The sequence below is a fragment of the Trachypithecus francoisi genome, unplaced genomic scaffold (assembly GCF_009764315.1).
Source record: "Trachypithecus francoisi isolate TF-2019V2 unplaced genomic scaffold, Tfra_2.0 Lachesis_group20, whole genome shotgun sequence".
NCBI lineage: Eukaryota > Metazoa > Chordata > Mammalia > Primates > Cercopithecidae > Trachypithecus > Trachypithecus francoisi.
Window position 1 is genome coordinate 17457666 of NW_022681466.1, and position 26585 is coordinate 17484250.

Sequence of the window (26585 nt, forward strand, 5' to 3'; positions counted from 1 at the left end):
CAGGTTGGTCTCGAACTCGTGACCTCACGTGATCCGCCTTCGGCCTCCCAAAGAGCTGGGATTACCGGCGTGAGCCACCGCACCCGCAGCTCCCTGAATTTAGAGAATAGCGGAGCCTCCCCATTCTCTGCGTAATTGGCGCTTACGCTTCCCGTGGTAACCTTGGTCGTCCGCTGAAGCCCGCTGCTTTTCCTAGCCCGGCCTCTGGGGGCCGCTGCCGGGTCCGTGAGCCTGTGGACCAGGAGCGCCTGCTGCCGTCGTGGCGTCATGTCCGGTCTCGGGCGGAAGTTTTCCGCCGGCGGACCGGGAAGTCGCTGAAGACAGAGCGATGGCAGTTCTGGAGGCCTCGCTCTGGGACCGACCCGAGGCCACAGTGCCCCCGCGGTAGACCGGACTTGGGTGACGGGCTCCGGGCTCCCGAGGTGAAGAGCATCGGGGCTGAGGTGGGACCTTAGAAGGGAGTTTGGGAACCCTCACGGCTCTTACTGGAGTCCCTTCCCTGACCCTGGGTTCTAAACTACCTTTGCTCAGGCTGCCCCGGAAGCAGGTCCGCCCCGTATCATACCATTCCTAGAGGGAACGGCGCAGACTGGGAGTTCCCTCTCTTTACCGTCGTCACCAAGGCGTGTGGTAACCCCGGGCCGGAGGTTCAAGGGCGTCGCTTCTCCATAATGTTGCCTTTTTTCCACCGCCGCAGGGATGGAAGGGTCTAAGACGTCCAACAACAGCACCATGCAGGTGAGCTTCGTGTGCCAGCGCTGCAGCCAGCCCCTGAAACTGGACACGAGTTTCAAGATCCTGGACCGTGTCACCATCCAGGAACTCACAGGTCAGCGAGACCCTTGGAAAGAGGGTGGTCAGTCAAGAATGTGGAAGGTGGGCAGCTTTGGTGATATAATTCTTATGGTGGCTGTGTAGTCTGCCACAAACTCATCGTGTGAACCTAGGAAAGTCACTTCATCTCTCTGGCTCCCTGTTTTCTCCTCGGGAACATAAAGCATTCTGACACTGTGGGCTTCTGAGAGCTTTCCGACCGACCTGGAGCGATGGCTCACGCCTGTAATCCCAGCATTTTGGGAGACCGAGGTGGGTAGATCACCTGAGGTCCGGAGTTCGAGACCAGCCTGGCCAACATGGCGAAACCCCGTCTCTCCTAAAAATACAAAAATTAGCCGGGCGTGGTGGCACGCGCCTGTAGTCCCAGCTACTCGGGATGTTGAGGCAGGAGAATCGCTTGAACCCAGGAAGTGGAGGTTGCAGTGAGCTGAGATCGCACCACTGCACTCCAGCCTGGGCAACAGAGCTAGGCTCCGTCTCAAAAAAAAGAGCTTTCCGTAGCAAAAGAAAGATCCTTATTTTCTGCTCCTGCTATTTCAGAGAGAAGGAATATGTATATATAATAATAAATGGTATTTGTTGAGGACTTACTATATAGTAATACCAAGTGCATTACACATGTTACTTCATTTAGTCCCTGTAACAACCCCTACGGGGTACACCATCATTACATCATTTTTCAGATGAAGAATTGAGGCACAGTGAGATTAAGTGACTCACCTAAGGTCCAACAGCTGGTAAATGGAGTACAGTCTTAAAGTCTGAAGAATTTGCTGGACATGATGGCTCATGCCTGTAATTTCAGTGCTTTGGGAGGTTGAGGTGGGAGGATTGCTTGAGCTCAGGAGTTCTACTACCAACCTGAGCAACCTAGCAGAGATCTTGTCTCTACTAAAAAAAAAAAAAAGAAAGAAAAAATTGCTGAGTGTGATGAGTAGTAGAGGCTGAGGCAGAAGGATCACTTGAGCCCAGGAGGTCAAAGCTGCAGTGAGCTATGATCATGCCACTGCACTGCAGCTTGGGCAATAGAGGAAGACCCTGTATCAATAAATCAATAAATCAATAAAAAAGGCCAGGAGTGGTGGTTCACACCTGTACTCCCAGCACTATGGGAGGCTGAGGCAGGTGGATCACTTGAGCAGGAGTTCAAGACCAGCCTGGGCAACACAGTAAGACCCTGTCTCTATAATTAAAAGAATAAAAAACCCCAAAACCCCGCAAAGTCGGAAGAATTCAGATTAAGTCAGACAGTAAAAGAGAAGGCTGAATAGGCAGCTTAGATAAGCTTATGGGCCTGGAGTCAGCCTGCTTGGGTTTAAATCCTGGCTGTCATTTACTAGCTGAACGACTTTTTGCACGTTACTTCATTTCTCCAAGCCTTAGTTTCTGATTTGTCTGTAAAATGTTAAACTGCCTCATAAAGAAATTTATAAAGTTCAAATATGACAAACCACAGAAACACTTAGGAATATGCTGGGCAAATAGCATTCAATAAATGTTAGCTGCTATTATTACCTGGTTTCTCTTTTTTGAGGGGAAATTAGCTCTTTTTTTTTTTTTTTTTGAGATGGAGTCTCGCTCTGTTGCCAGGCTGGAGTGCAGTGGCACAATCTTGGCTCACTGCAACCTCTGTCAGCCTCCCGAGTAGCTGGGACTACAGGTGCACACCACCACGCCCAGCTAATTTTTGTATTTTTAGTAGAGACAGGGTTTCACTGTGTTGGCCAGGATGGTCTCGATCTCTTGACCTTGTGATCTGCCCCCTCAGCCTCCCAAAGTGCTGGGATTACAGGCGTGAGCCACTGCGCCTGGCCGAAATTAACTCTTTTAATAACAGTTTTTGACTTTTTATTATGGAAAATTTCAGACCTATATAGTCAAGAGAATAGCATAGCCTGCCTTGTATTCATCACCCAGCTTCAACAATCAGCCAGATTCTCACATTCTTATGTTATCTACACCTCCACTCACCTCCCATCCCCTGCTCAATTATTATGTTTTTCACACCTTTTTAGAAAGGTAAATTGTCGTGCCTTGAAATATATGAATCTTAGCTATGCATTTTTGACAAATGGATACACTCATGTGATCTGGATCACTGCAATTTAGCAATGTTTCATCTTCCCAGAAAGTTTCCTTATGTTCCCTCCTTGCTATTCTGGGGGAAACAGATGTTTATTTTTGTGATGGAAAATTTCAGAGTATATCATGAACCCCTGTGTACCCATCACCTAGTTGCAACAATTATCAACACATATTTCATCGCGCTTTGTCCACAACCCCATCCGTTCCTTCCCACCCTGAATTGTTTTGAAGCAAATCCCAAACATAAATACTGTAAATATTTCTGTATTTTTGACAGGTAAGGATTATTAAAAATAAATGATCCTGGCCGGGCACAGTGGCTCAGCCTGTAATCCCAGCACTTTGGATAGCCGAGACGGGTAGATCATGAGGTCAGGAGATCAAAACCTGGCCAACATGGTGAAACCTTGTCTCTACTAAAATACAAAAAATTAGCTGGGTGTGGTGGTGCGCCCCTGTAGTCCCAGCTACTCAGGAGACTGAGGCAGGGGAATCACTCAAACCCGGGATGCAGAGATTGCAGTGAGCCGAGATCGCGCCACTACACTCCAGCCTGGCGACAGAGCGAGACTCCATCTCAAAATAATAATAATAATCATGACACCATTATGCCTTAAAAAAGTGAACATTTCCTTAATCTGATTTAATGGGGGTGAAGAGGATCACAGATTCTTTTTGGTGTAAATGGTACTTTAAGAAAAATTGGAGGTGAGGGTGGTGATGAGAATATTTCAGACTCTTCCCATACTTTCAGATGCCCTTCTGCTTTAATAAGACTGTATCTGACCCAATATTTTCCTTGCCCTTAGCTCCATTACTTACCACAGCCCAGGCGAAACCAGGAGAGACCCAGGAGGAAGAGACTAACTCAGGAGAGGTAATAGAAGTACCCTCTCCCCATCTTCCTCATGTAGTAAACATTCCAAATGGGAGATATGATATGAAAACACAGGAATGCAGGCTTGTTTTCTGCAGGCTACTTGGCGCTTCTAGAGCCCCCAGACTTTTGGGGTCTCTGGGTAAGGAGACATTCTACATGATCAGGCTGTTGTGCGCTATTGGAGGTACAGACCTGAGGTCACAGGGTTACTGAATGAGCCATTTAAAAATGTTGGAAAGGGCTCTTTACTTGAAGCAGAATTATAAATTATTGTCAGTTGGAGATGGGATGATCTGTGTGTCCAGGTCGTGCCAGAGCATTGATTTGCATCTGTTCTAGCTAGTTGTTAATATCCGCTCCTCTCCATTCTCAAAAGCATCCTGGTTAGGACAGCGAATTGTATGATTACCTAGGACAGAAAGAATTGTCAGTGTTAGAGAACATGTCATTTTAAGTTGTGATAATATCAGTGATCCTGTGGAGCATCTGTGGAGCCACATCCTGTGAGATAGTGTTGAATACACACCTGAGATTTCCTCTCAAGTAGCAAGGGAGCTGGAGTGTTTATTTACCCGCTGCTGCCAGTCACTGGGAGAGTGCTGACGTCAGGTTTAGTAGAGGTCATTAATACCTCCACTGCTTTGATAATACCCATTTTTTAAGTCTCTGTGGTTTATCAAGTCTTGTGGTTATCAATCAAGACTAAAGCCATACCAGCACTTTGGGAGGCCGAGACGGGCGGATCACGAGGTCAGGAGATCGAGACCATCCTGGCTAACACGGTGAAACCTAGTCTCTACTAAAAAATATAAAAAAAATACTGGCCGGGCGAGGTGGCGGGCGCCTGTAGTCCCAGCTACTCGGGAGGCTGAGGCAGGAGAATGGCGTAAACCTGGGAGGCGGAGCTTGTAGTGAGCTGAGATCCGGCCACTGCACTCTAGCCTGGGCCACAGAGCGAGACTCCGTCTCAAAAAAAAAAAGACTAAAGCCATATAGTTCTGAGGGTGTTTGGGAGATGAACTCTCTACCTCTAAGCTGCCAGAATTCTAATGCCCTCTTATTTCTTTCCCAGGAGCCATTTATTGAAACTCCTCGCCAGGATGGTGTCTCTCGCAGATTCATCCCCCCAGCCAGGTGCCTACTACTTCTCAGCCCCCATTCCTTGCCAAAGACTAGTAGAATTTTAATTAAATCCAGGAATCGAGACCTGGAGCCAGGTGATGGAGATGCATCATCACCTAGCCTTTTGACCCTCTCAGAAAAGATGTATTCCCCTATACCTGGCCCGTCACCTTCCAGTATGGATGTTTTCCTATAGCCATTCACACAGTGGGAAAGGGTAGTAGCTTTAATGATGAAGTATTGAAAAAAATTGAGGGAGTGATTGACTAATCACCAAGAGATGGGCTCTTGAGAAGTTTCAAAATAGCAAATGTTAGATGTTTGGGTCCTTAGTTCTCATTGCTGCAGGTAAAGAGGTTGCTGGCAAGGGGTGTAATGTTTTTTTAAATGGCCTTTCCTGGTTCTCCGTCCTTTTCCACTGTAGACATATCAATTTTTTATGCTCCCTTTCCCTCCTTAGTCCATCAAGGCCAACCTTCGTGCTGAGTGTCTCTGTGGAAGACCAGCATGGCCTTCCTTTGGGAGAGAGGTACCCTTGGGAGGTCAGTTGGGCTAGGAGTGGGTATGTGCCCTGAGGCCCCTCAGCTGGTGCTTGAGAGTCTCTGCCACTGGCATTGCAGTAGGTGGAGGAAGCCTCTCTGTTCCCTCATGTGGCCCGTGGGCGGGGGGCTGTCTGCAGGATGATGTCCACAGAAAGTGCCAACAGCTTCACTCTGATTGGGGAGGCATCTGATGGCGGCACCATGGAGAACCTCAGCCGAAGACTGAAGGCAAGTCGGCCCCATTCCAGTGGCAAGCAGTAGGCCTGGCTGGGAGAGTGGGTAATTAAGCAGGAAGCATGGGGGAGGCTCTACCCTGACTCTCCCACACTTCCAGGTCACTGGAGACCTTTTTGACATCATGTCGGGCCAGACAGATGTGGATCACCCACTCTGTGAGGAATGCACAGATACTCTTTTAGACCAGCTGGACACTCAGCTCAACGTCACTGAAAATGAGTGTCAGAACTACAAGTGAGTGTCTCCAGAGCCAGGGCTCAGAGCTGTAACTGCTCTGGGACTACTTGGTGCTTACCCAAGAGCCCTACTCCACTCAGGCAAATGGAGCTCTAGTAAGTATAGTCTTCCTGTGTCTTTGGCAGACGCTGTTTGGAGATCTTAGAGCAAATGAATGAGGATGACAGTGAACAGCTACAGATGGAGCTAAAGGAGCTAGCACTAGAGGAGGAGAGGTTGATCCAGGAGCTGGAAGACGTGGAAAAGAACCGCAAGATAGTGGCAGAAAATCTCGAGAAGGTCCAGGCTGAGGCTGAGAGACTGGATCTGGAGGAAGCTCAGTGAGTGCTCACCCTGTTCTATCTTCTCACACTCAAGGCTCCAGGAGAGGAAATGACTTCCAGCTGAATGTGTCTAATTAGTTTGTAAATTCTAGTCAGCTGTCAGTCAGCAGCATGCCTGCCCCAGATCCTGCATATTGCTTCCATGCCCTGTTTCTAGAGGTTTGCTGGGAGAGTTACCTATGAAGAGTTGGCATGATTAATGAGAAAAGGACGTTGGTTAAAGAGAGAGTGCAGAAACCAGAGCTCCAGTTTTGGCTCTGTCCTGTAGGGAATGGGCTCATTTGGATGAATCAGCCACTTTCTAGCCATCGTTGTCTGAAAAGATGAGCTAATTAGTCTACGTTTTTCCCTCCAAGCTTAAAAATTTCACGGGGGCCAGGTGTGGTGGCTCACATCTGTAATTCCAGCACTTTGGGAAGCCAAGGCAGGAGGATCCCTTAAGGCCAGGATTTAAGACCGTCTAGGGCAACATAGTGAGACCCCATGTCTACAGAAATAAAAATTTTAAAAAAACTAGGCTGCTGTGGTAAACCTGTAGTCCTAGCAACTACTCAGGAGGCTGGAGTGAAGAATAACTTGAGCCCAGGAGTTCGAGGTTATGGTGTGCTGTGATCACACCACTGCACTCCAGCTTGGGCAACAGAGTTGAGACCCTGTATCAAAAAATAAAAACATGATGGATGTCCTTGACCTGAGAGAACCTTCTGTCTAGTGGAGGAGACACAATGTCCATACTAACTAAAGTTGTGAAAATGAAGGACAGAGAAAAGTCCATTTTTTTCACACAGTAGTATAACAAGTTTCACTGGAAGTGGGGTATAGTAACTATTTAAAGGACAGTAAGTGTATAGAAGCGAAACTTGAGAAGGCAAATTATGGCCAGTTCATGGAAGAAGCCACTGTTTTGTTTGTTTGTTTTGTTTTGTTTTGTTTTTGGAAACAGAGCCTTACTCTTGTCATCCAGACTGGAGTGCTGTGGTGCAGTCATGACTCACTGCAGCCTCGACTTCCTGCACTCAAGCAATCCTTCCACCTCAGCCTCCCAAGTAGCTGGAACTACAGGCGTACAACACCATACCTGGCTAATTTTTTTATTTTTTATAGAGACGGGGTTTCCCCATGTTGCCCAGGCTGGTCTTGAACTCTTGAGCTCAAGTGATCCACCTGCCTCAGCCTCCCAAAGTGCTGGGATTACAGGCATGAGCCACCATGCCCAGCGGGAAAAAGCCACTTTTTTTTTTTTTTTTGACAGAGTCTCACTCTGTTGCCTAGGCTGGAGTGCAGTGATGTGATCTCAGCTGTCTGCAACCTCCGCCTCCTGGGTTGAAGCAATTCTCCCACCTCAGCCTCCCGAGTAGCTGGGACTACAGGCATGTGCCACCATGACTGGCTAATTTTTGTATTTTTAGTGCAGACGGGGTTTCACCACATTGGCCAGGCTGCTCTCGAACTCCTGACCTCAAGTAATCCACCCGTCTTGGCCTCCCACAGGGCTGGGATTGTAGGTGTGAGCCACTGTACCCGGCCCCAAGAAGCTACTCCTAACCCATTCACCTCACTTCTGAAAAAGATCAGAAATAAAGAGATTTTTTGCCCTGGTTTGGGAGAATTCTTTTTTCCTCCACCTTTTTGCATATGGGCAGAAGGAACATTTCTGTTCCTTCGAGGCAAAACAGCTAGGATGTACATGTTCGTCAGAATGGGATCTATGCCAAATATAAAAGATGCTAGAGCTAGATGTAACTATGATCACTAAAGAATCATTCATAGTGTGGTGAGAGAGAAACTTTAGCCCTAACAGCCTTCAATGTCCCCCTTGGCTGCTCACAGGTATCAGAGAGAATACAGTGAATTTAAACGGCAACAGCTAGAGCTGGATGATGAGCTGAAGAGTGTGGAAAACCAGATGCGTTATGCACAGATTCAGCTGGATAAGCTGAAGAAAACCAATGTCTTTAATGCAACCTTCCACATCTGGTAATGAGAGCTGGGGGATGAGGAGCACCGCACATACCTGGACCTTAGCTGTTGACCACTAAGCCTGGGTGCCCACTTCCCACAAAAGAGGGACTGTAGTTTATCTTCACCCAGCTAGATTTCTTTCATTCGTAGTGATGGGATAGGCACAGTAGGGATTGGAATGCTAGAGCTTGGTGATATCCACCCTTCTAAAGAAAGGAAAAGGCCTGAGCCCTTCAGCCACTTAAAAACCTGGTAAGCTGCCTGGTGCTGATTTCTTATCCCCAGGGTGTTTGATGTTTCATCAATTTAATAACTGTTGAGCATCTACTCTGCAATAGGCACTGTGCTGAGTGCTAAGAGGGCAACAGCAAAACAGTGTGCAGTCAGCCTTCTAGTTGCATATCGTCTGGTGGAAGGGATGGATAAATAACAAGCAGTTGTAATGCAGTGTGATGATGGTAAACCCAGAGTGCTGTGGGAACACATAAGGGCACTTGATCCAGTTTGGGGAGTCCACATGGAGTTTCCCCATAGGAGACTTATGTTTAAATTGAGAAGTAAAGTAGAAGTCTACAGAGAGGGCGTTGTTCCTAGCAGAGAGAACATCATGTGCAAAGCAATGGGAAAGAGGGAGTGGTGAATTCAGAGAACAGAAAGGAGCTTATTGTGACTGAAGATTGAGTGTAAAGGGGAGAGTGACCGGATATGAAATTGGAGAGTTACCAGTTCCTGAAGGATCTCGTAGGCCTCATTAAGAGGTTTGGACTTGATCCAAAAGGCAGAGAAGACACTGAAGCATTTTGGCTAGGGAAGTGACATAATTACACTTGTATTTGTGAACGATGGTTTTACCTGCACCATGGGGAATGACTTGGGGTAAAGGGGTGGAATCGTTGGAAAGGATAACTGTCAGTAGGAATCTAAAGGAAAAGAGTAGTAACATTGAATTTGGAGAAAAGTGGACAGATCTAAGAGATTTAGCAGGTAGAATCAGGAGAGGTTGGCAGTTTTGTGGGGAAGGAGCTGAGGGAGCATTCAGGGATATCACCCAGGTTTCTGCTTTGGCATCTGAGCAGCAAGGAAAAAGATGATGACTCAAGTTTTGGACATGTATTTAAAGTGCCAAGTACAGCTTGCATATATGGACTTGAAGATAGATTGAAGCTAGGTTTGGGGTGAGAGTGGGAAATCTCAAAAGTTTTAAGTAATCCTTGTGTTTCCCCCAACCTTTCTGCCTTCCTCTATAGGCACAGTGGACAGTTTGGCACAATCAATAACTTCAGGCTGGGTCGCCTGCCCAGTGTTCCCGTAGAATGGAATGAGATTAATGCTGCTTGGGGCCAGACTGTGTTGCTGCTCCATGCTCTGGCCAATAAGATGGGTCTGAAATTTCAGAGGTAGGAAGTGTAGCCCTTTCTTCGGGAGTGGTGTGTCTTTGATATAATTTGTATCTCTAACCTGGTACTGCTCTCCACCATGTCAGGAGCCCTTGCTGCCCACAGTCTGGGAGTTTTCTGTGGCTGGAGAGCCGTGAGCGTCTGGTTTTCCCCTCATCACAGGGCTGTCTCTGCTGATCACAATCACTGAGTGCATGACCATAGCGTAGTCCCCAGCCTACAGTCCCCAGAGCCTTAGCGTTCCTCAGGATATTTTCAGTTTTTGTTTCTTAAATTTAAACCACAACGTAACATTTGTTCATGGAAGGCCCCCAGGCAATTATATAATAAATGTAGTTTGTTTATTAAACAAAATCTTTTAAACATGGATCCAGTGGGGAGGTGGGAGAGGCAGTTGAGCATAATAAAAGAAGCCCTTGGCTAGAATGAAGAGTGAAATCATTGGGTTATAACTTCCCAATAATCACTTTAGGAGGAGTCCTGTGTCTGTCTCTGTTTGTATCTTGTTTTAGATATCGACTTGTTCCTTACGGAAACCATTCATATCTGGAGTCTCTGACAGACAAATCTAAGGTACTCTGTGAAGCTCCATTTTCACTGAAATACAGACTTCTTATATCTCTTAACAAAATGGACGGTTTGCTTTGATATTGGCATTCAATTTATTTTTTAGACCTAGATATCATAAAGAGCCAGTGTATTGTTCAATATCTTGTCTAGTTCAGGTTTAGTTTTGGGGGGCTTGTAGACAAAAATTAGGTTTTGACAGTCTGTTGAGAAGGGATATGGGCAGGTCAGAGGAGGATATGTGTACTAGGATAGGAAAAGAATCACCATGACATAGATGTTTATAGCTTGGATATCACCAGAAGTGTTTTAGATTTTGGATTTTTATTCAGATTTTGGGATATTTGCATATAGATACTAAGATATCTTGGGAATGGGACCCAAGTCTAAACACAAAATTCATTTATGTTTCTTTTTTTGAGACGGAGTCTTGCTCTGTTGCCCAGGCTGGAGTGCAGTGGCATGATTTTGGCTCACTGCCTTCCAAGTTCAAGTTATCCTCCTGCCTCAGCCTCCCAAGTAGCTGGGATTATAGGCACCCACTACCACACCCAGCTGATTTTTGTATTTTAGTAGAGGCGGGGTTTCACCATGTTGGACTAGGCTGGTCTCGAGCTCCTGACCTCAGGTGATGTACCCGCCTTGGCCTCCCAAAGTTCTAGGATTACAGACATGAGCCACCGTGCCCGGCCTCTATGTTTTATGTATACCTGATACATGTAGTCTGAAGGTAATTTCATACAATATTTTAAATAAATTTGTGCATGAAACAAAGCTTCTATACATTGAATCATCAGAAAACAAAGGTGTCAGGTATGGAATTTTCCACTTGTGGCATCATATCAATGGTCAAAAAGTTTCAGGTTTTGTGGCATTTTTTATTATTTTTATTTATTTATTAATTTATTTTTTGAGACAGAATCTCGCTGTGTCACACAGGCTAGAGTGCAGTGGCGTGATCTTGGCTCACTGCAAGCTCTGCCTCGCGGGTTCATGCTGTTCTCCTGCCTCAGCCTCCTCTCCTCCTGAGTAGCTGGGATTACAGGCACCCATCAATTTTTTGTATTTTTAAAAGAGACGGGGTTTCACCATGGATGCTCTCAATCTCCTGACCTCGTGATCCGCCCGCCTCAGCCTCCCAAAGTGCTGGGATTACAGATGTGAGCCACCGCGCCCAACCTATTTTTATTTATTTTTCTTTTCTTTTTGTGGTTTTTTTGTTTGTTTTTGTTTTTGTTTTTGAGATGGAGTTTCGCTTTTGTTGCCCAGGCTGAAGTGCAATGGCATGATCTCGGCTCACTGCAACCTCCGCCTCCTGGGTTCAAGCGATTCGCCTGCCTCAGTCTCCTGAGTAGCTGGGATTACAGGCATGCACCACCATGCCCGGCTAATTAGGTATTTTTAGTAGAGACAGGGTTTCTCCATGTTGGTCAGGCTGGTCTCAAACTTCCAACCTCAGGTGATCCACCTGCCTTGCCTTCCCAAAGTGCTGGGATTACAGGTGTGAGCCACCGCACCTGGTCTATTTATTTATTTTTCTTTTCCCATCTACTCTTCCTGGAAAGGTTTTGTAGCATTTTGGATTTTTGGATTCAGGATGCTCAACCTATGGTACATTTTCATTGATGGTGAAACAGTTCTAAGTGTATTGTTATTTGCCCAAGGTTATTGTAGTTGTTCAAATTCCAGTGGGATACAGACAGAACATGACTTGAGAGATTGATAGAATTGGGAACAATCTCTAGAAGCTTGTCTTGGTGCCAGACCCATAGCCAGTTTTCTCTTCTTGGGCAGGAGCTGCCGTTATACTGTTCTGGGGGGTTGCGGTTTTTCTGGGACAACAAGTTTGACCATGCAATGGTGGCTTTCCTGGACTGTGTGCAGCAGTTCAAAGAAGAGGTTGAGAAAGGCGAGACACGTTTTTGTCTTCCCTACAGGTCAGTATAGTGCAATGCTGAGTCAACCTGTATAGGACCAAATTGAACAGAATTGAAGCAGCAGTAAGAATGGAGGCAAAACAGTATAAATGGTGGGAAAGCAAAAATATGGCATAGAATCACATGACATTGATGGGCAGAGACTGACCCAGTACTGCAAGCAGGACAGAATGTGACCACCTAGTCCTTGGAGTAGAAGAATATGGCCTTAGATGGTTTAGGGGGTTTTATTGGCATAGAGCTCAAGCCTCCTCTCCAGTTTCAAGAAGGTGTTTCCCTGAAGTCCTTGGAAATACACAGGAATGCTACTTTTGATTTTTTAGGATCCCAGTGATGGATGGAAACTCTAGTTTTTACCTAGAGTAAGGCTGCTTCTATCACCACAAAATAAGCTTTATTTTCTACTGCCCCGTTTCTCCCCTGCCAAGTTCAGTGATGCCTAGGAAAACAGCAAGAAGTACTGTAACCCTCACTCACCTCTACTCCAGGCTTCTCTTTTCTTTGGGTGTGTGTCCTGTCCCTGTACTCTGCAATGACAATGAGGCTCTTGTGACAGTCTTCTTGATTTTTTGGCTTTCAAGCAAATCCAAAATACACTACCGTTCCTTACCAAGTGTTCTTTAATAGACAAAATGACGTGAATGGTCCCATGATCAAGTCCCTGCCCTGAACTGACTTAACTCAGATCTCAGTTACTAATGAATTCTGCTGTGTCCATCTGCAGGATGGATGTGGAGAAAGGCAAGATTGAAGACACAGGAGGCAGCGGTGGCTCCTATTCCATCAAAACCCAGTTTAACTCTGAGGAGCAGTGACAAAAGCTCTCAAGTTCATGCTGACGAATCTTAAGTGGGGTCTTGCGTGGGTATCCTCACAATTTTATAACAAATGACTTTTTTCCTTAAGGGGAGTTTGCCTTAAAGGCTTTTAATTTTGTTTTGTTTGCAAACATGTTTTAAATTAAATTCGGGTAATATTAAACAGTACATGTTTACAATACCAAAAAAGAAAAAATCCACAAAAGCCACTTTATTTTAAAATATCATATGACAGATAGTTCCAGAGCTACAACATGCCAGGTATAGCTGCCAACCGTTGTCACAGTTTTGACTCTTAACCCCATGGACTCCTTTCCCTTTCTTCTCTGAAAAAACTAATTTAAATTTGCTTTTTTTTTTTTAACTGAGTTGAATTGAGATTAATGTGTTTTCACTGGATTTGTATCTCTCTCAACTTCCCGCACTTAACAGTATGAAATAGAAACTTTCGTCTTTACTGAGACGAGGCTATGTTTGAGATGCACAGTTGGATAATGTGGGAAAATGACATCTAAGCTTTACCTGGTCACCATGTGATGTGATCAGATGCTTGAAATGTAACACTTCTCACTCGGTTCTCGACTCTGCTCTGTGTTAGAGATATGAAATGGTGTTTGATACTGTTTGAGACATTATGGAGAGATTTAATTATTTGTAATAAAAGATTTGCTGCAGTCTGAAAACTGCCCAGGGGCGCACTGTTGGGTTTTTCTTTAAAATAGAGTACTTTATATTCTGGGAGAATTGAATTCGAATGCAGGTATGTGGAAATTCTGTTGAAACATGTTCAGAGTTAGTTTTAGTTTTAAAAAAAGACTCTAGTAAAAACAGATAACTGTTGAGGAAGCCCTGTTGGTGTAGATCTGAATAATGAAACAGATGTTAAACTAATTTTAAGGGGAAATAAAGGCTACCTCCTTGAAGCTTAGTCAAGGTCACCCAGATAGTCTGTATTTGAGCCCCTGGTTAATACTGATCTCCATGCCTAATGTTCCTCTTAATGAAATTAAAAGTATAAATATCTTGTTAAACAAAAATGAAACAACTGATCTGTCTCCACTTAGCTTTTTAATATTTTCAGGCTGATATGACAAAAAGGGCATGCTCGTCCACCTTAACTCTCTCTGATAAAGAAAAAATAAGCATGAAATTGGCATACAAAATACAGTTCAAAAGAGACTTGGAACTTCTGTACCCTTAGTATGAAAGTAAACAGAGGGAGGCATGAGTGCAGTGACGGAAGGCTGTTTATATTTGGTGGATTCAGCCTCCCTCATGTGTTAGAGGAAGCAACAGTCTTCAGAGCTCTGGCTGCCAGGTGGGGAGGAATAGACTGCTGTCTCCCCGGAGTGTTGGCTCCCACGCTGTGAGTCAGGATTGCATAAGAGAACTCAGCAATGCTTGCCAAGGCAATACCAGTGATACTCTGCAAATGCCCCACAACCTTCAGAAATAGAGACAGATTTCTTATTACTAAAAAATCTCAACATGTTTTAGTGCACAAACACACATTACTTGGGATGTTCTCTCAAGGCAATTGTAAATTCATTTTTCTGAAATCCAGATTCCAGTGTTTGCCAATGGTCAAATTATATTAGGATACCTTTTCCCTGATAATGTTAGCATGGAAACTTCCTGCTAGACAATTCCCTCTGCTGGAGATAAGTTTTGTGAAATACAAGAATGATATTTGGGCCTTGACATTTTCATTATTTGAGAAGATAGAATTGTTGGACTTTGTTTTGTTTTGAAACAGGGTCTCACTCTGTTGCCCAGGCTGCCAGGCTGCAATGCAGTGGTGTGATTTTTGGCTCACTGCGACCTCCACCTCCTGGGCTTAAGTGATCCTCCCACTTCAGCCTCCGGAGTAGCTGGGACTACAGGCGCAAGCCATCATGTCCAGCTACTTTTGTTTATTTTTTGTAGAGATGAGGTCTCACTGTGTTGCCCAGGCTGGTCTCCAGCTTGTGGGCTCAAACAGTCCTGCCTTGGCCTCCCAAAATGCTGGAGTTACAGGCGTAAGGCACCCTGCCTGGCCTTTTTTTTTTTTTTTTCCTAGTTTTTTGTTGTTGTTTTGTTTTGTTTGTTTGTTTGAGACGGTTTCACTGTCGCCCAGGCGAGAGTACAGTGGCATAATCATGGCTCACTGCAGCCTACAACTCCTGGGCTCAAGTGATTCTCCCATCTTAGCCAAGTAGTCCACGTAGTTGGGACTATAGACATGCACCACCACGCCCAGCTAATTTCTTTTTTTTTTTTTTTTTTTCGAGATGGGGTCTCATTCTGTCTCCCAGGCTGGAGTGCAGTGGCGCAATCTTGGCTCACTGCAACCTCTACCTCCCAGGCTCAAGCGATCCTTCTACCTTGGCCTCCTGAGGAGCTGGGACCACAGGCGTGGGCCACCATACCCAGCTAATTTTTTTTTTTTTAATTTTTGGTAGAGACAAGGTTTCGCCATGTTGCCCAGGCTGGTCTCCAACTCCTGAGCTCAGGTGATCCACCTGCCTCGGCCTCCCAAAGTGCTGGGATTACAGGTGTGAGCCACTGCACCCAGCTATGACTAATTTTTAATTTTTGTAGAGACAAGGTCTTGCTATGTTGACCAGGCTGGTCTTGAACTCCTGGGCTCAAACAGTCCTCCTGCCTTGGCCTTCCAAAATTCTGGGATTACAGGCGTGAGCCACCATGCCCAGCCTGGACTTTTAACATAATAGCAGGTTATCATTATAAAGAGAAATGAACAAGCCGAACTTGGGCCTCCGTTTCCAGATTTATAAAAGGAAAACGAGGAAACATTTCAGCCCTATCCTAGATTTTTCCCTCTCAAATCTTGCACACTAATCCTAATCCTGGGTCTTGGCACTTCTGTAGGTTGTCTTCTGTTTTCCTTTAACTGATGGGTGAAATGTTTCCTGTTAAATGAATTCTTACCATGCGGGTCCTGCTCAGTGGTGCATACCTGGCTCCAACACTCATGGTTTTGGATGAAAGCACTTGCTGCAATGATTCCTACTGCCAACAGCATGAAGTCTTCCTTCACTGAAATAAACTTTTCCCTGAGTGATTAAAACCACATTAATTTTAAAGCTAGAATGGAACTTGATCTTCCAAATCATAGCGTCATGGAACTTCAACTATGAATTATTTGTGTCAATCATCTTGGATTTTTTAGACATGGAAGGAAATGATCAAGTAATAGCTCATTTACCTTCTCTCCCATTCTCCCCCAACTTAACTGGAATTAACGTGAGCCTTATGTCTGAATGGTTTATAGGCCTTTTGTAGTTCTATTTGTCTCCCTAATGGTTGGTTATAACTGAGGCTTTTAAACAGCCTGACTTTACAGTGATCAAACACTTTTGTCCAAGTTGCAACCCTGTGACTGTTTGTTCTTTTTTTTTTTTTTCTTTTTTTTTTAGATGGAGTCTTGCTCTGTCACCCAGGCTGGAATGCAGTGGCGCGATCTCGGCTCACTGCAAGCTCCGCCTCCCAGGTTCACACCATTCTCCTGCCTCAACCTCCCGAGTATCTGGGACTACAGGCACCCACCATGCCCGGCTAATTTTTTGTATTTTTAGTAGAGACGGGGTTTCACTTTGTTAGCCAGGATGGTCTTGATCTCCTGACCTCATGATCCGCCCGCCTCGGCCTCCCAAAGTGCTGGGATTATAGGCATGAGCCACCGTGCCGGCGACTTTTTTTTCTAAGTGACTGACCAAAGCAGTCCAGTAACCTTGAGTTATATGCAGCTATAAAGGAAAAACTAGGAAAGAAAATATGTTAATTACTTAAAGTAATTTAAAAGTAAAAGCCTTTAGGGTTTTCCTGACCGGGCTCAGTCCTCTGCATCCAAACAACATATCGGAAGCTAATGAGAACCAGGTAGACTGAGTAGGTTATCCGGGACTGGATGCCATGCTAGGCTAATTCCATTCCCCAAGTTCTTGTGGTCTGTCTCCCCTTCCCTGTTCCTGGAAGGAGCCTACCCTATAGGAGTTGTCTTACCCTTGCAGCTGACTGGGTGTGGAGTTCTCAATTGAAGCCCTCAACAGGCTCTCATATATGGGTTCATGCAGAAGATAGACCAGGTCGAGCAGTGTCAGACAGGTTGCATGCAGCCTCATGGGTGGAACCAAACAGCCATTGTATCCTAGGTGGAGTATGGGAATGATAGGGATAATTTATGATCCTATCTTCTCTGATCATAACCACAGTTGTGACATAAAGCTGTTGAGGTGCTAATGTGCTTCCTGGTTGCTGTGTTCTACAAGAAACCTGTTTAGCTGGAGATCAGTTTTGAAGGACAAAAGTAAAGGTAGAGAAACCTCCATCTGTAGTATATGTACAATTAGCATGTAGTTGTCCCTCTCTTATCTTATGCTTCTCTATAAAGTCAACTCTTCCATCCTGCAATAAGAGTGCCTAGTAAGTCCAAACAGAAACCAGTTGCTAAGACCTCTGAGCTTCTTTCCCTGACAAGTGCCAGAGGGAACACCTTTTTCAGTCATCCGGAGACACCATCAAGCTTCCTACTGTTCCTCATTGGCAGGTTCTGTCCACTGCTCCCAAATCCCTGTGTACCTTTTTTTTTTTTTTTTTTTTTTTTGAGAAGGAATCCTCTCTCGCTCAGGCTGGAGTGCAGTGGCACGATCTTGGCTCACTGCAACCTATACTTCCCAGGTTCAAGCAATTCTTGTGCCTCAGCCTCCCAAGTAGCTGAGATTACAGGTGCCCACCACCACACCCAGCTAATTTTTGTATTTTTAGTAGAGATGGGGTCTCACTATGTTGGCCAGGCTGATCTTGAACTCCTGGCCTCAAGTGATCCACCTGCCTCAGCCTCCCAAAGTGCTAGGATTATAGGCGTGAGCCATGCCTACCCCACCATGCACATTTTGTATTGTTTTCTATGGAAGTCTCCAACCCATATTCCCTAACACCGTAAGATACCTAAAACCTCTAGGAGCATCTCCACATATGCCAGGGGAGTGGGCAGATTAATTTGGAAGTTCAGGGACTTCAAAACATCAAGCTCTGACTCCAGCAGTTCTTCTTTAGTGTGTAGATAGCCTAGAGCCTGGAGGAAATTCAGGACTGTAATGTTGCTGATTATCTGAGCAAAGAAAAGAGAAGGAAAGAAGAATGTTAGGATAAAGACCATACATCTTGGCAGAGTGCACAAAGCCCTTCATAATCCAGCCCATTCCTTCATCTTCAGTCTTGTCTCATGGTAATTCCCCCTCATATTCTGCTTGTCATTCAGAATTACTTGCAGTTCCCAAACCCAACATGCTGTCCCTCTCCAAGCCACTACACAGGCTGTTTTCTATATCTCGATCTCCCTTCCTTTCCTCCCTAATTCCTCTCCCTCTTAGGATCCTCCCATTTCCCATCCACCCCATTTCAAGAAGTCATTTTCTCTAAATACACTTCCTTGACTCTCCAAGGCTGACGAGGTACATTTATAGCCCTCTATTTACATTAATCGGAGCTTTTTTTTTCACACTATTTGTATGTGTCTTTTCCCATTACATAATAGGTTCCTTGTTAGCACAGACAATATTGTTTACTGTTGTAGCCATGGCACCTAGTGCAGCATCTGGCCATAGAATGAAGTCAGTATTTGTTGAATGAATGATATTTTACTGTGTAGGCATTGGGTAGTGATGTGGAAACATTTTTTTCCCTTGTAAATGTAATAGTTTGCCTTTACTGCTGATAGGTATGCTAGCAATTCAGGCCCCTTATGTAAACTGCCCTTGAGTCCAAGGGGAGGAAAGGTGACCAGTATGAATGATGGCATCTGTCCCAATTATACTTTGGGAACAGAACTTCAGGCTATTTAATAACTGCCTCTGTGTGAGTGAGAGGAGGAGAAAGAGAGAGAGAGAGAGAGTGTGTGTGTGTGTGTGTGTGTGTGTGTAGGAGGTATGCTTAGGAAGCATAATTACACTCTGGAATTTCCACGAGTTGTATCACCTAACCTAGGAGTAGGTTTCTCTCCTAACTACTCCTACCTAACCTAGGAGTAGTTTTCTCTAGCTACCTAGTTTTTTGTTGTTGTTGGTTTTTTTGAGACAGTCGTTCTGTCGCCCAGGCTGGAGTACAGTGGCAACCTCCGCCTCCTGACTTTAAGCAATTCTCCTGCCTCAGCCTCCTGAGGAGCTGGAATTACAGGTGTGCACCACCACACCTGGCTAATTTTTGTATTTTTAGTAGAGACAGGGTTTCACCATGTTGGCCAGGCTGGTCTTGAACTCCTGACCTCAGGTGATCCACCTGCCTCAGCCTCCCAAAGTGCTGGCATTACAGGTATGAGCCACCATGCCCGGCCGTTGTTTTTACTTTGTAATTTATTTTCTTCTTGTCACTGAGTTGAAGCTCATCACAGCCCCCTTTGTATAAAAGCTGGTTTCTTCCTTACACTCAGGTGTCCATGAGCAACCCCAGCTCCTTACTTTGTTTTGGAAGGAAAGTTTGCTGGCCAACTGAACACATGACACAAGACGGAGAGTAAACTTGTTGACAAGCTGCTCTTTCAGAGCCCTCCAATTCTGAGACTCTCTCTTATTATCTCTTGGCTGGATTGTGGCTTGCCTGTAGATGTTCTCTGCCTGTTTTACCATAAACCTATAAGGAAGGGAAGGAGAGTAAACAATCTACACTCAAACTAAAGGGAGTTTAATTTGCTGGCTAAGAAATTTACATTTGAGGCTGAGCATGGTGGTTCACACCTGTAATCCCAGCACTTTGAGAGGCCGAGGCAGGCAGATCACTTGAGCCCAGGAGTTCAAGACCACCCTGGGCAACATGGCAAAAACCTGTTTCTACCAAAAAAAAAAAAAAAAATTAGCCAAGTGCCAAGTGTGGAGGCACATGCCTGTAGTCCCAGCTACTCAGTAAGCTGAGGGGGGAGGATCACTTGAGCCCAGGAGGTCCACGCTGTAGTGAGCCGAGATCACACCATTGCACTCCAGCCTGGGTAACAGAGCAAGACCCTGTCTCAAAACAACAATAACAACAAAGAAATTTATATTTGCAAGTTAGAGAGGATGTAAAACCAGGTCTCAGAGTAAGGGGCAACTACTTGTACTTTCTTAAAGATGTAGGAACATTAGCCACTCTGAGAGGTGTCGCTCACAAAGACGTTATGGCAGGGCTTTACCTTTCTAGGATTTCTACAGCCTGGTAGCTCACAGATTTCTCCAGACACCATTGTTCAGACAGGAGAAAAACAAACTCTGCCAAAACAGGAAAAAAGAGCCTAATTCACAAGATGCAACCAAAACCACTCTGTAAACTCTTGGCATTGTGTAAAAGCCATGATGGGGCCAAGGGAAGAGGGTCAGGAGGTGAGAAAGATGAGACTAAAACAACCAAAGCTGAGCTTAGTTTCCTTTGCTGCCAATAGGCAGATCAGAGGCATGAAAAGGAGGCTGACTGAGTGCCAAAGACAAGGGTTTACCAAGCCCCCTCAGTGACCCTTGAGCCTTCCTGTGGGTTTCAGCTGATAAAAGGCTTGGCCGGTTACACACAAACATACCAGTTGGTCTAGGTGACCTCTACACCATGCTGGGAACCCCCAGCTTCAAGGAAGATTCTTGGATGGATAAAAACCCTAACCGCTATATTCTGTTTTCTGTGGAATGTTGGCAGGAACAGAAAGATCCCTCCTGGAGCTTCAATATTCTTTATGACACTGTTTGTTTAGTAACCACCCTCTGGAGAACTCCCATTGCTTTACAAACACAAGTCACCTTACAGCTGGACACCATCTCTCCACCACCAGTTTGTTGGGTAAATCTGGTGGCTGAGCCTCTCCCCAGGAGCAAGTGTGTTACTGTGAAGTGGCTTGTTTTGAAGAAACATCCCCTAAATTGGGGAACATAGCCCAATTTAGGGGGAGGGAGTCATTGGGAAGGTGGGAAGGGTGAGATACCTTGGCAAGATTTTAGCCTGCCTCTGTTTCTCTTTGCAAGAACAGCTCCAGATAGAATTATATTTATCTTGCAATATCATTAGAGGGTGGAAACAAAGGTAAATATCAGTTCTCAACAAAGAAAGCTCCTACAGACCAAAGACCTTTTAGCATTGATCAGTAGAGAATTACACATTTAGTCAAATAATCGTATGTCTTCAGAGAAAATTTAACTTTCTTAGAAAATGAAGTCAAGCTTACACAAGACAGTTTAACAATCTACTCAGCACACATTACACATAGATAGATGTACAAAACCTCATCGTTACAGAGGCTACGGTTTGGCTAGCAATGTCTAATGCAGAACAAAATTAGTTTAAGCAATTCAGCAAAATACCCTAGAACATGTAATTGTGTCTCTTAGTCATTTTATTTGCTTGACTTTAGGCTTTATTTCTTAGTTTTGTTCTTTGTGTGTGTGTGCAGTTGTTGAATTTTGGTTTGGTTTTGCTCTGAATTATCTAGGCATTTGTTTCTGTTTTCCATTTTAATTTGCCAAGGAAACTGAGCTTGGATTAGGTGGAATGGATGAGGGTTACACCTTTCCCTTGCTATTGGCCCTACCTCCTCAATAACAAGGATACTCAGATCTGCTATTAACTAAAAGACCCTCCCCTTTTAACCTCTTAGGGCATGGTTCCACCTCTCTCTTTTCCATCACTGTTGAATTTTTTAAAACAAATAAATAAATAATAAATAGACAGGATCTTGCTACATTGCCCAGGCTGGTCTCAAACTCCTGGGCTCAAGCAGTCTTCCTGTCTCAGTCTCACTGTTGAATTACTTGAAAGCCTGGTTTACACACCTACTGCTTCCACTTCATCATTCACTCCCTAATTTTCTATATGTTGGCTTCTACCTTTCCTGACTTGCTGAAATGATTCTCAGAGGACAGTAAATACGTCCAAATTGTTAAATATCATGGCTTTTTGCAATCTTTAGTTCTGTTGATATCCCTAAAGCATCTGAAACTTCTGACCATCATCCTTTTCAGTCTCCTCTTGACATCCAAAAGTCCCTTGGTTCTATTCCTATCTCCTCCTTTTATTTCCTTCACAAGTCTTCTTACTCCAATTCCCTGAACACAAAGTGTTTTCCCAAGGAACTGCCCTTGACCTGCTTTTCTTTTCTCCTTCTAGGAGCTCATCCTCTGCCACAGTTTCAACAGTATCATTGTGACGGTAACTTGAAAACCTTGATCTCCATTTCTGACCTCTCTTCTAACATATATATATATATATATATATATATATATACGTATATATATGTGTATATATATGTATATATGTGTGTATATATATGTATACATATGTGTATATATATGTGTATATATATATATATATTTTTTTTTTTTTTGAGACAAGGTCTCACTCTATTACCTAGGCTGGAGTGCAATGGCATAATCTCAGCTCGCTGCAACCTCTGCCTCCCATGTTCCAGCCATTCTCCTGCCTCAGCCTCCTGAGTAGCTGGGATTACAGGTGCCTGCTACCACGCTTGGCTAATTTTTGTATTTTTAATAGAGATGGGGTTTCACCATGTTGGCCAGGCTTCAAAGCTGTTATTATCTTTCCCAAACAAAAGTCACTTTTCCTCCTGCTTTATTTATTTGTGTAGTGTGTCTGTGTGTTTCTTTTTTTTTTTTTTTTTTGAGACAGAGTCTTGCTCTGTCACCCAGGCTGGAGTGCAGTGGCACGATCTTGGCTCACTGCAACCTCCGCCTCCCAGGTTCAAGCAATTCCCCTGCCTCAGCCTCCCGAGTAGCTGGGACCACAGGCGCCTGCCACCACACCCAGCTAATTTTTGTATTTTTAATAGAGACGGGGTTTCCCTGTGTTGGCCAGGCGGGTCTCGAACTCCTGACCTTGTGATCCACCCGCCTCGGCCTCTCAAAGTGTTGGGAATACAGGCGTGAGCCACCGTGCCTGGCTGTGTCTATGTGTTTCTTTTAGTGACCACTATACTTCCAGTCTTCTAGGCTCAACTGTTTAGCATAGTCACCTTTTCCTCTTTCACTTCCTAAATGTATCCACAGCAGAACCCTAGACTTTGCCTTGGGAATGTTTTTAATACACCCTCCCTTGTTATTCCCTCTACCCTATCACCTAGCCTGCTGACATTGACTCTACCTGTCTGCCTACCTCCCATCTCCCTCTGGTTTAATCCATCCTTTACCTCCTTTACATCACTGCCAAAATAATGCTTACTAAGGGAGGGTTACCGTCATATCCCTTATTTAAAAACCTTCAATGTCTTCTTGGTTTCCTACTAAACCAAGGATAAACTCTTCCCCTTGGCATTCAAACTTCCACATGGAATGTCTCCAGACTACCTTTCCGGTCTTAATTTCAACTCTCTTCCACATGCACTGGCCGACATGGACTACACTGTGTACCCACTTGCACCCTAAGCACCCCATTTCCATAGCGTTACTCATGCTACCTCTTTTTGGTAGAAACGCTGTCTCCTTCCTCCCCCTTCACCAAACCAATGTCCTCCTTCCTTCAAGGTCTGCCTGAAATGTCCCGATGCCTGGGCCATCCCCTGAATTCTTCCTATTACCACATCACTCCTCTCAACCCCCATAAACGCTTGTTTTATCTCTCTCTGACATCACTTATCTAATCATAGTACCTAGTCATTGCATATTTGTTCTAATATCTCCCCCCAAATTGCACATGGTTTGAAGGCAAGACCTCTATCTCTATTTCATCTTTCTTTTTTTTTTTCTTTATTTTTTTTTCTTTTGAGACGGAGTCTCGTTCTGTCGCCCAGGCTGGAGTGCAGTGGCACTCCAAGCTCACTGCAAGCTCCACCTCCCGGGTTCACGCCGTTCTCCTGCCTCAGCCTCCCTAGTAGGTGGGACTACAGGCGCCCGCCACCACGCGCTAATTTTTTTGTACTTTTAGTAGAGATGGGGTTTCACCGTGTTAGCCAGGATGGTCTCGATCTCCTGACCTTGTGATCCACCCGTCTCAGCCTCCCAAAGTGCTAGAATTACAGGCGTGAGCCACCATGCCCGGTCTTTTTTTTTTTTTTTTTTTTTGAGATGGAGTTTCGCTCTTGTCGCCTAGGCTGGAGTGCAATGGCACGATTTCAGCTCACTGCAACTTCCGCCTTCTGGGTTCAAACGATTCTCCTGTCTCAGCCTCCCAAGTAGCTGGGATTACAAGTGCGCGCCTGTAATCCCACCTGGCTAATTTTTGTATTTTTAGTAGAGACGGGATTTCACTATGTCAGGTTGGTCTTGAACTCCTGACCTCAGGTGATCCTCCCACCTCAGCCTCCCAAAGTGCTGGGATTACAGGTGTGAGCAACCATGCCTGGCCCTCTATTTCCTTTCTAGCCAAGCGGTGGCACTCATAAGTACTCCATACATGTCAAAGAAATCAAGGGAAGGGCACTGGTGAGTCTTGTCCATCAGTATATCCCCAGCACCCCACAGAGAAGGTTAGCAAACATTCTCTGAATGAATAAAATCAACGGAATCTCAACGTCGGTGCCTGAAAGACACAAGCCCCAGTCTCCCATGAACCCAGCTCCCCGGCCCTGCAGCCGCACCCACGATCCGGGGCTCCCTGAAGCTGCCCAGCCGCCCCGAAGCCTCCTGCACTGCTTGCTCATTCTGCTGGGCCAAGTGAAGCAGGGCGTCTTCGATCGTCTCTGTGGCGACAACTCCAAACTGAAAGTCAACGAGAGAGGCCGATCTTGGCCTCATGGGTCCGTCCATATTCATGAGCCTCTTGGGGCACCTGGACAGGTTCACTGGATCCACATACTGACCCCCTTAGCTCCTCTCTAGTCTTCTGCCACACCCTGGATTACTCGTCCCCTTCCAGTGAGTGTGTCGTCGCCTCAAGTTTGAGGAAAACCCAATTATCACCACAGCCTGGAACCCTCCACAGCTTTTTCCCGCCCCAACGGCCGCGGACTCCTCAGCCAATCAGAAAGCACGTCCGCTTCTCACCTCCCGCGTCCATCCCGTGTGCCCGGGAACCGCGGTTCAGCCTGGCAAAGGGCACGCGGACTACAACTCCCAGAGTCCACTGCAGTGGCCCAGGACTACTGTTCCCAGCGAGCCCCGCGCGGTGGCAACGCGAAGAGAGGAGCGGCGACATGGCGGCTTCGGGAGCTGGTGACCCTCTGGATGCTAAGCGTGGAGAGGCCCCGTTCGCTCAGCGTATCGACCCGACGCGGGAGAAGCTGACACCCGAGCAACTGTATTCCATGCGGCGGGCGCAGCTTGCCCAGTGGCAGAAGGTCGTACGGCAGCGGCGGACCCGGAACATCGTGACCGGCCTAGGCATCGGGGCCCTGGTGTTAGCTATTTGTATCCGTCCTTGTTGTAGACTCAAGGGGACCGCATATAGGGGAAGGGGAACAGAGTGTGCAAGAGGGCTGAACCACCCGTTTAATTTTGGGGTAAAATGGGGTTAGTACTTTGTTATTCCTAAGGTACTCTTTTATTTTGATTTATTAATAACGGAGTTGGGGTTCAGGGCTTAGAAACAGAAGCGGTGGGAAGCCGGAATCACTGATTTGGGAAGGTAACAAGCGTGGTAGAGCAAATCTAGGAAAGGGGAATGTGCATAGTCCGTGTGGTTTCCTGAACCTACCTCCCCAGATGGTTACACCTTCTACTCGATTTCCCAGGAGCGTTTCCTAGATGAGCTAGAAGACGAGGCCAAAGCTGCCCGAGCCCGAGCTCTGGCAAGGGCATCAGGATCCTAATCTGGATGGGTATTGATCATGTCCAACCTGCTGGAGCCCCTTCACATGGTGGATGATGCCCCATGACCCTGTACAAATTGAATCCTGCTCACAACATTGTTGGCCTTCTTACTAACCTTGGGCCATGATTGATCCCAAGAAACCAGGGACTTAAGCATTTGGCTACTGTCAACAGAACTTTGCCCATTGCACACTTGCTGTGTACAATGACTGAGCCCTTTCTTGTAGTTTGTTTCCTTGAGAGGTGTGCGTGCGACCATGGCTTTTCCCAATGTTCCTGACTTTGTGGTTTACCCCCTTCACCTTCCAGGGATGTGATTGTTATGAGGTTAGGTGTGGCAGCTCTGTGCAGTGTTTGAACCTAAAGTGGTATAGATAGGGTCAAATTGAGAATAATAAACTGAGTCATTCTCCTGGAGTCAAGTGAGTATGGAGGCTGAGAGGCAGGATATGGCACTTCATGCTGGAAAGCTTCACAAGCAGTAGCTGCAGTGGTGGCACTGCCCCAGGGAGCTGTAAATGTTTAACTAGAATTACTTTTTCCATGAGATCTTTCCACCTGATTTAAGGGCGAGATCACTGGGTGGTTTGAGACTGAACCCACGTCTTAGGGGAAGGAAGGTCACTCTTCTGTCCTCTACCCACAAGAACATACTGTAGCTCTACTGCTTTTCCCATCCCCAGAGAGAGAGGGGGAGAGAGAGGTGGATGAAGGGTGCAAGACAAGCAGTCTTCGTTCTTTTAACTTTCCCTTGTACCTGCCTGTACAGGTCGAGGGTGGGGTCTGGAGGGGATCCTAACTTAGTCAAGTGGATCACTGACCTTGCGGTTTCCTCATTAACTGATGGTAGGAAGCCAGAGGGCTGGGCAGCTTCCACTGCTGCCTCCCACTGCGAAAAGCAGAGTCCCTTTTAAATCTTCCCCTACCTCAC

General features: G+C 45.6%; 3 protein-coding genes across 10 annotated transcripts; 2 read left to right on the top strand and 1 right to left on the bottom strand.

Moving 5' to 3' along the window:
* The first annotated feature begins 259 nt into the window (after positions 1-259).
* Positions 260-13637, top strand: BECN1 (beclin 1). 5 transcript variants are annotated; one of them, XM_033182904.1, is made up of 13 exons: positions 284-443; positions 698-829; positions 3732-3799; positions 4875-4936; positions 5385-5453; positions 5604-5694; positions 5801-5937; positions 6066-6260; positions 8094-8240; positions 9473-9622; positions 10135-10195; positions 11984-12126; positions 12851-13637. In XM_033182904.1, the coding sequence occupies exons 2-13, from the start codon at positions 700-702 to the stop codon at positions 12939-12941; spliced, it is 1344 nt and encodes a 447-aa protein (XP_033038795.1). In that variant the 5' UTR covers positions 284-443; positions 698-699; the 3' UTR covers positions 12942-13637. The 5 variants fall into 5 exon arrangements, with proteins under 5 accessions (XP_033038796.1, XP_033038799.1, XP_033038795.1 ...); XM_033182905.1 differs by lacking the exon at positions 5385-5453 and having other exon boundaries at positions 260-443; XM_033182907.1 differs by lacking the exon at positions 11984-12126.
* CNTD1 (cyclin N-terminal domain containing 1) lies at positions 13274-24992 on the bottom strand. Of its 4 annotated transcripts, none has more exons than XM_033182911.1 (7): positions 24890-24992; positions 20110-20185; positions 19403-19574; positions 17895-18057; positions 16950-17094; positions 15904-16000; positions 13274-14388 (listed from the first exon to the last, which is right to left on the bottom strand). In XM_033182911.1, the coding sequence occupies exons 1-7, from the start codon at positions 24900-24902 to the stop codon at positions 14218-14220; spliced, it is 837 nt and encodes a 278-aa protein (XP_033038802.1). In that variant the 5' UTR covers positions 24903-24992; the 3' UTR covers positions 13274-14217. The 4 variants fall into 4 exon arrangements, with proteins under 4 accessions (XP_033038802.1, XP_033038800.1, XP_033038801.1 ...); XM_033182909.1 differs by having other exon boundaries at positions 24484-24938; XM_033182910.1 differs by having other exon boundaries at positions 13777-14388; positions 15876-16000; positions 24484-24938.
* Positions 24987-26071, top strand: LOC117066940 (cytochrome c oxidase assembly factor 3 homolog, mitochondrial). The gene is made up of 2 exons (XM_033182915.1): positions 24987-25252; positions 25547-26071. The coding sequence occupies exons 1-2, from the start codon at positions 25039-25041 to the stop codon at positions 25651-25653; spliced, it is 321 nt and encodes a 106-aa protein (XP_033038806.1). The 5' UTR covers positions 24987-25038; the 3' UTR covers positions 25654-26071.
* The last annotated feature ends 514 nt before the right edge of the window (positions 26072-26585 follow it).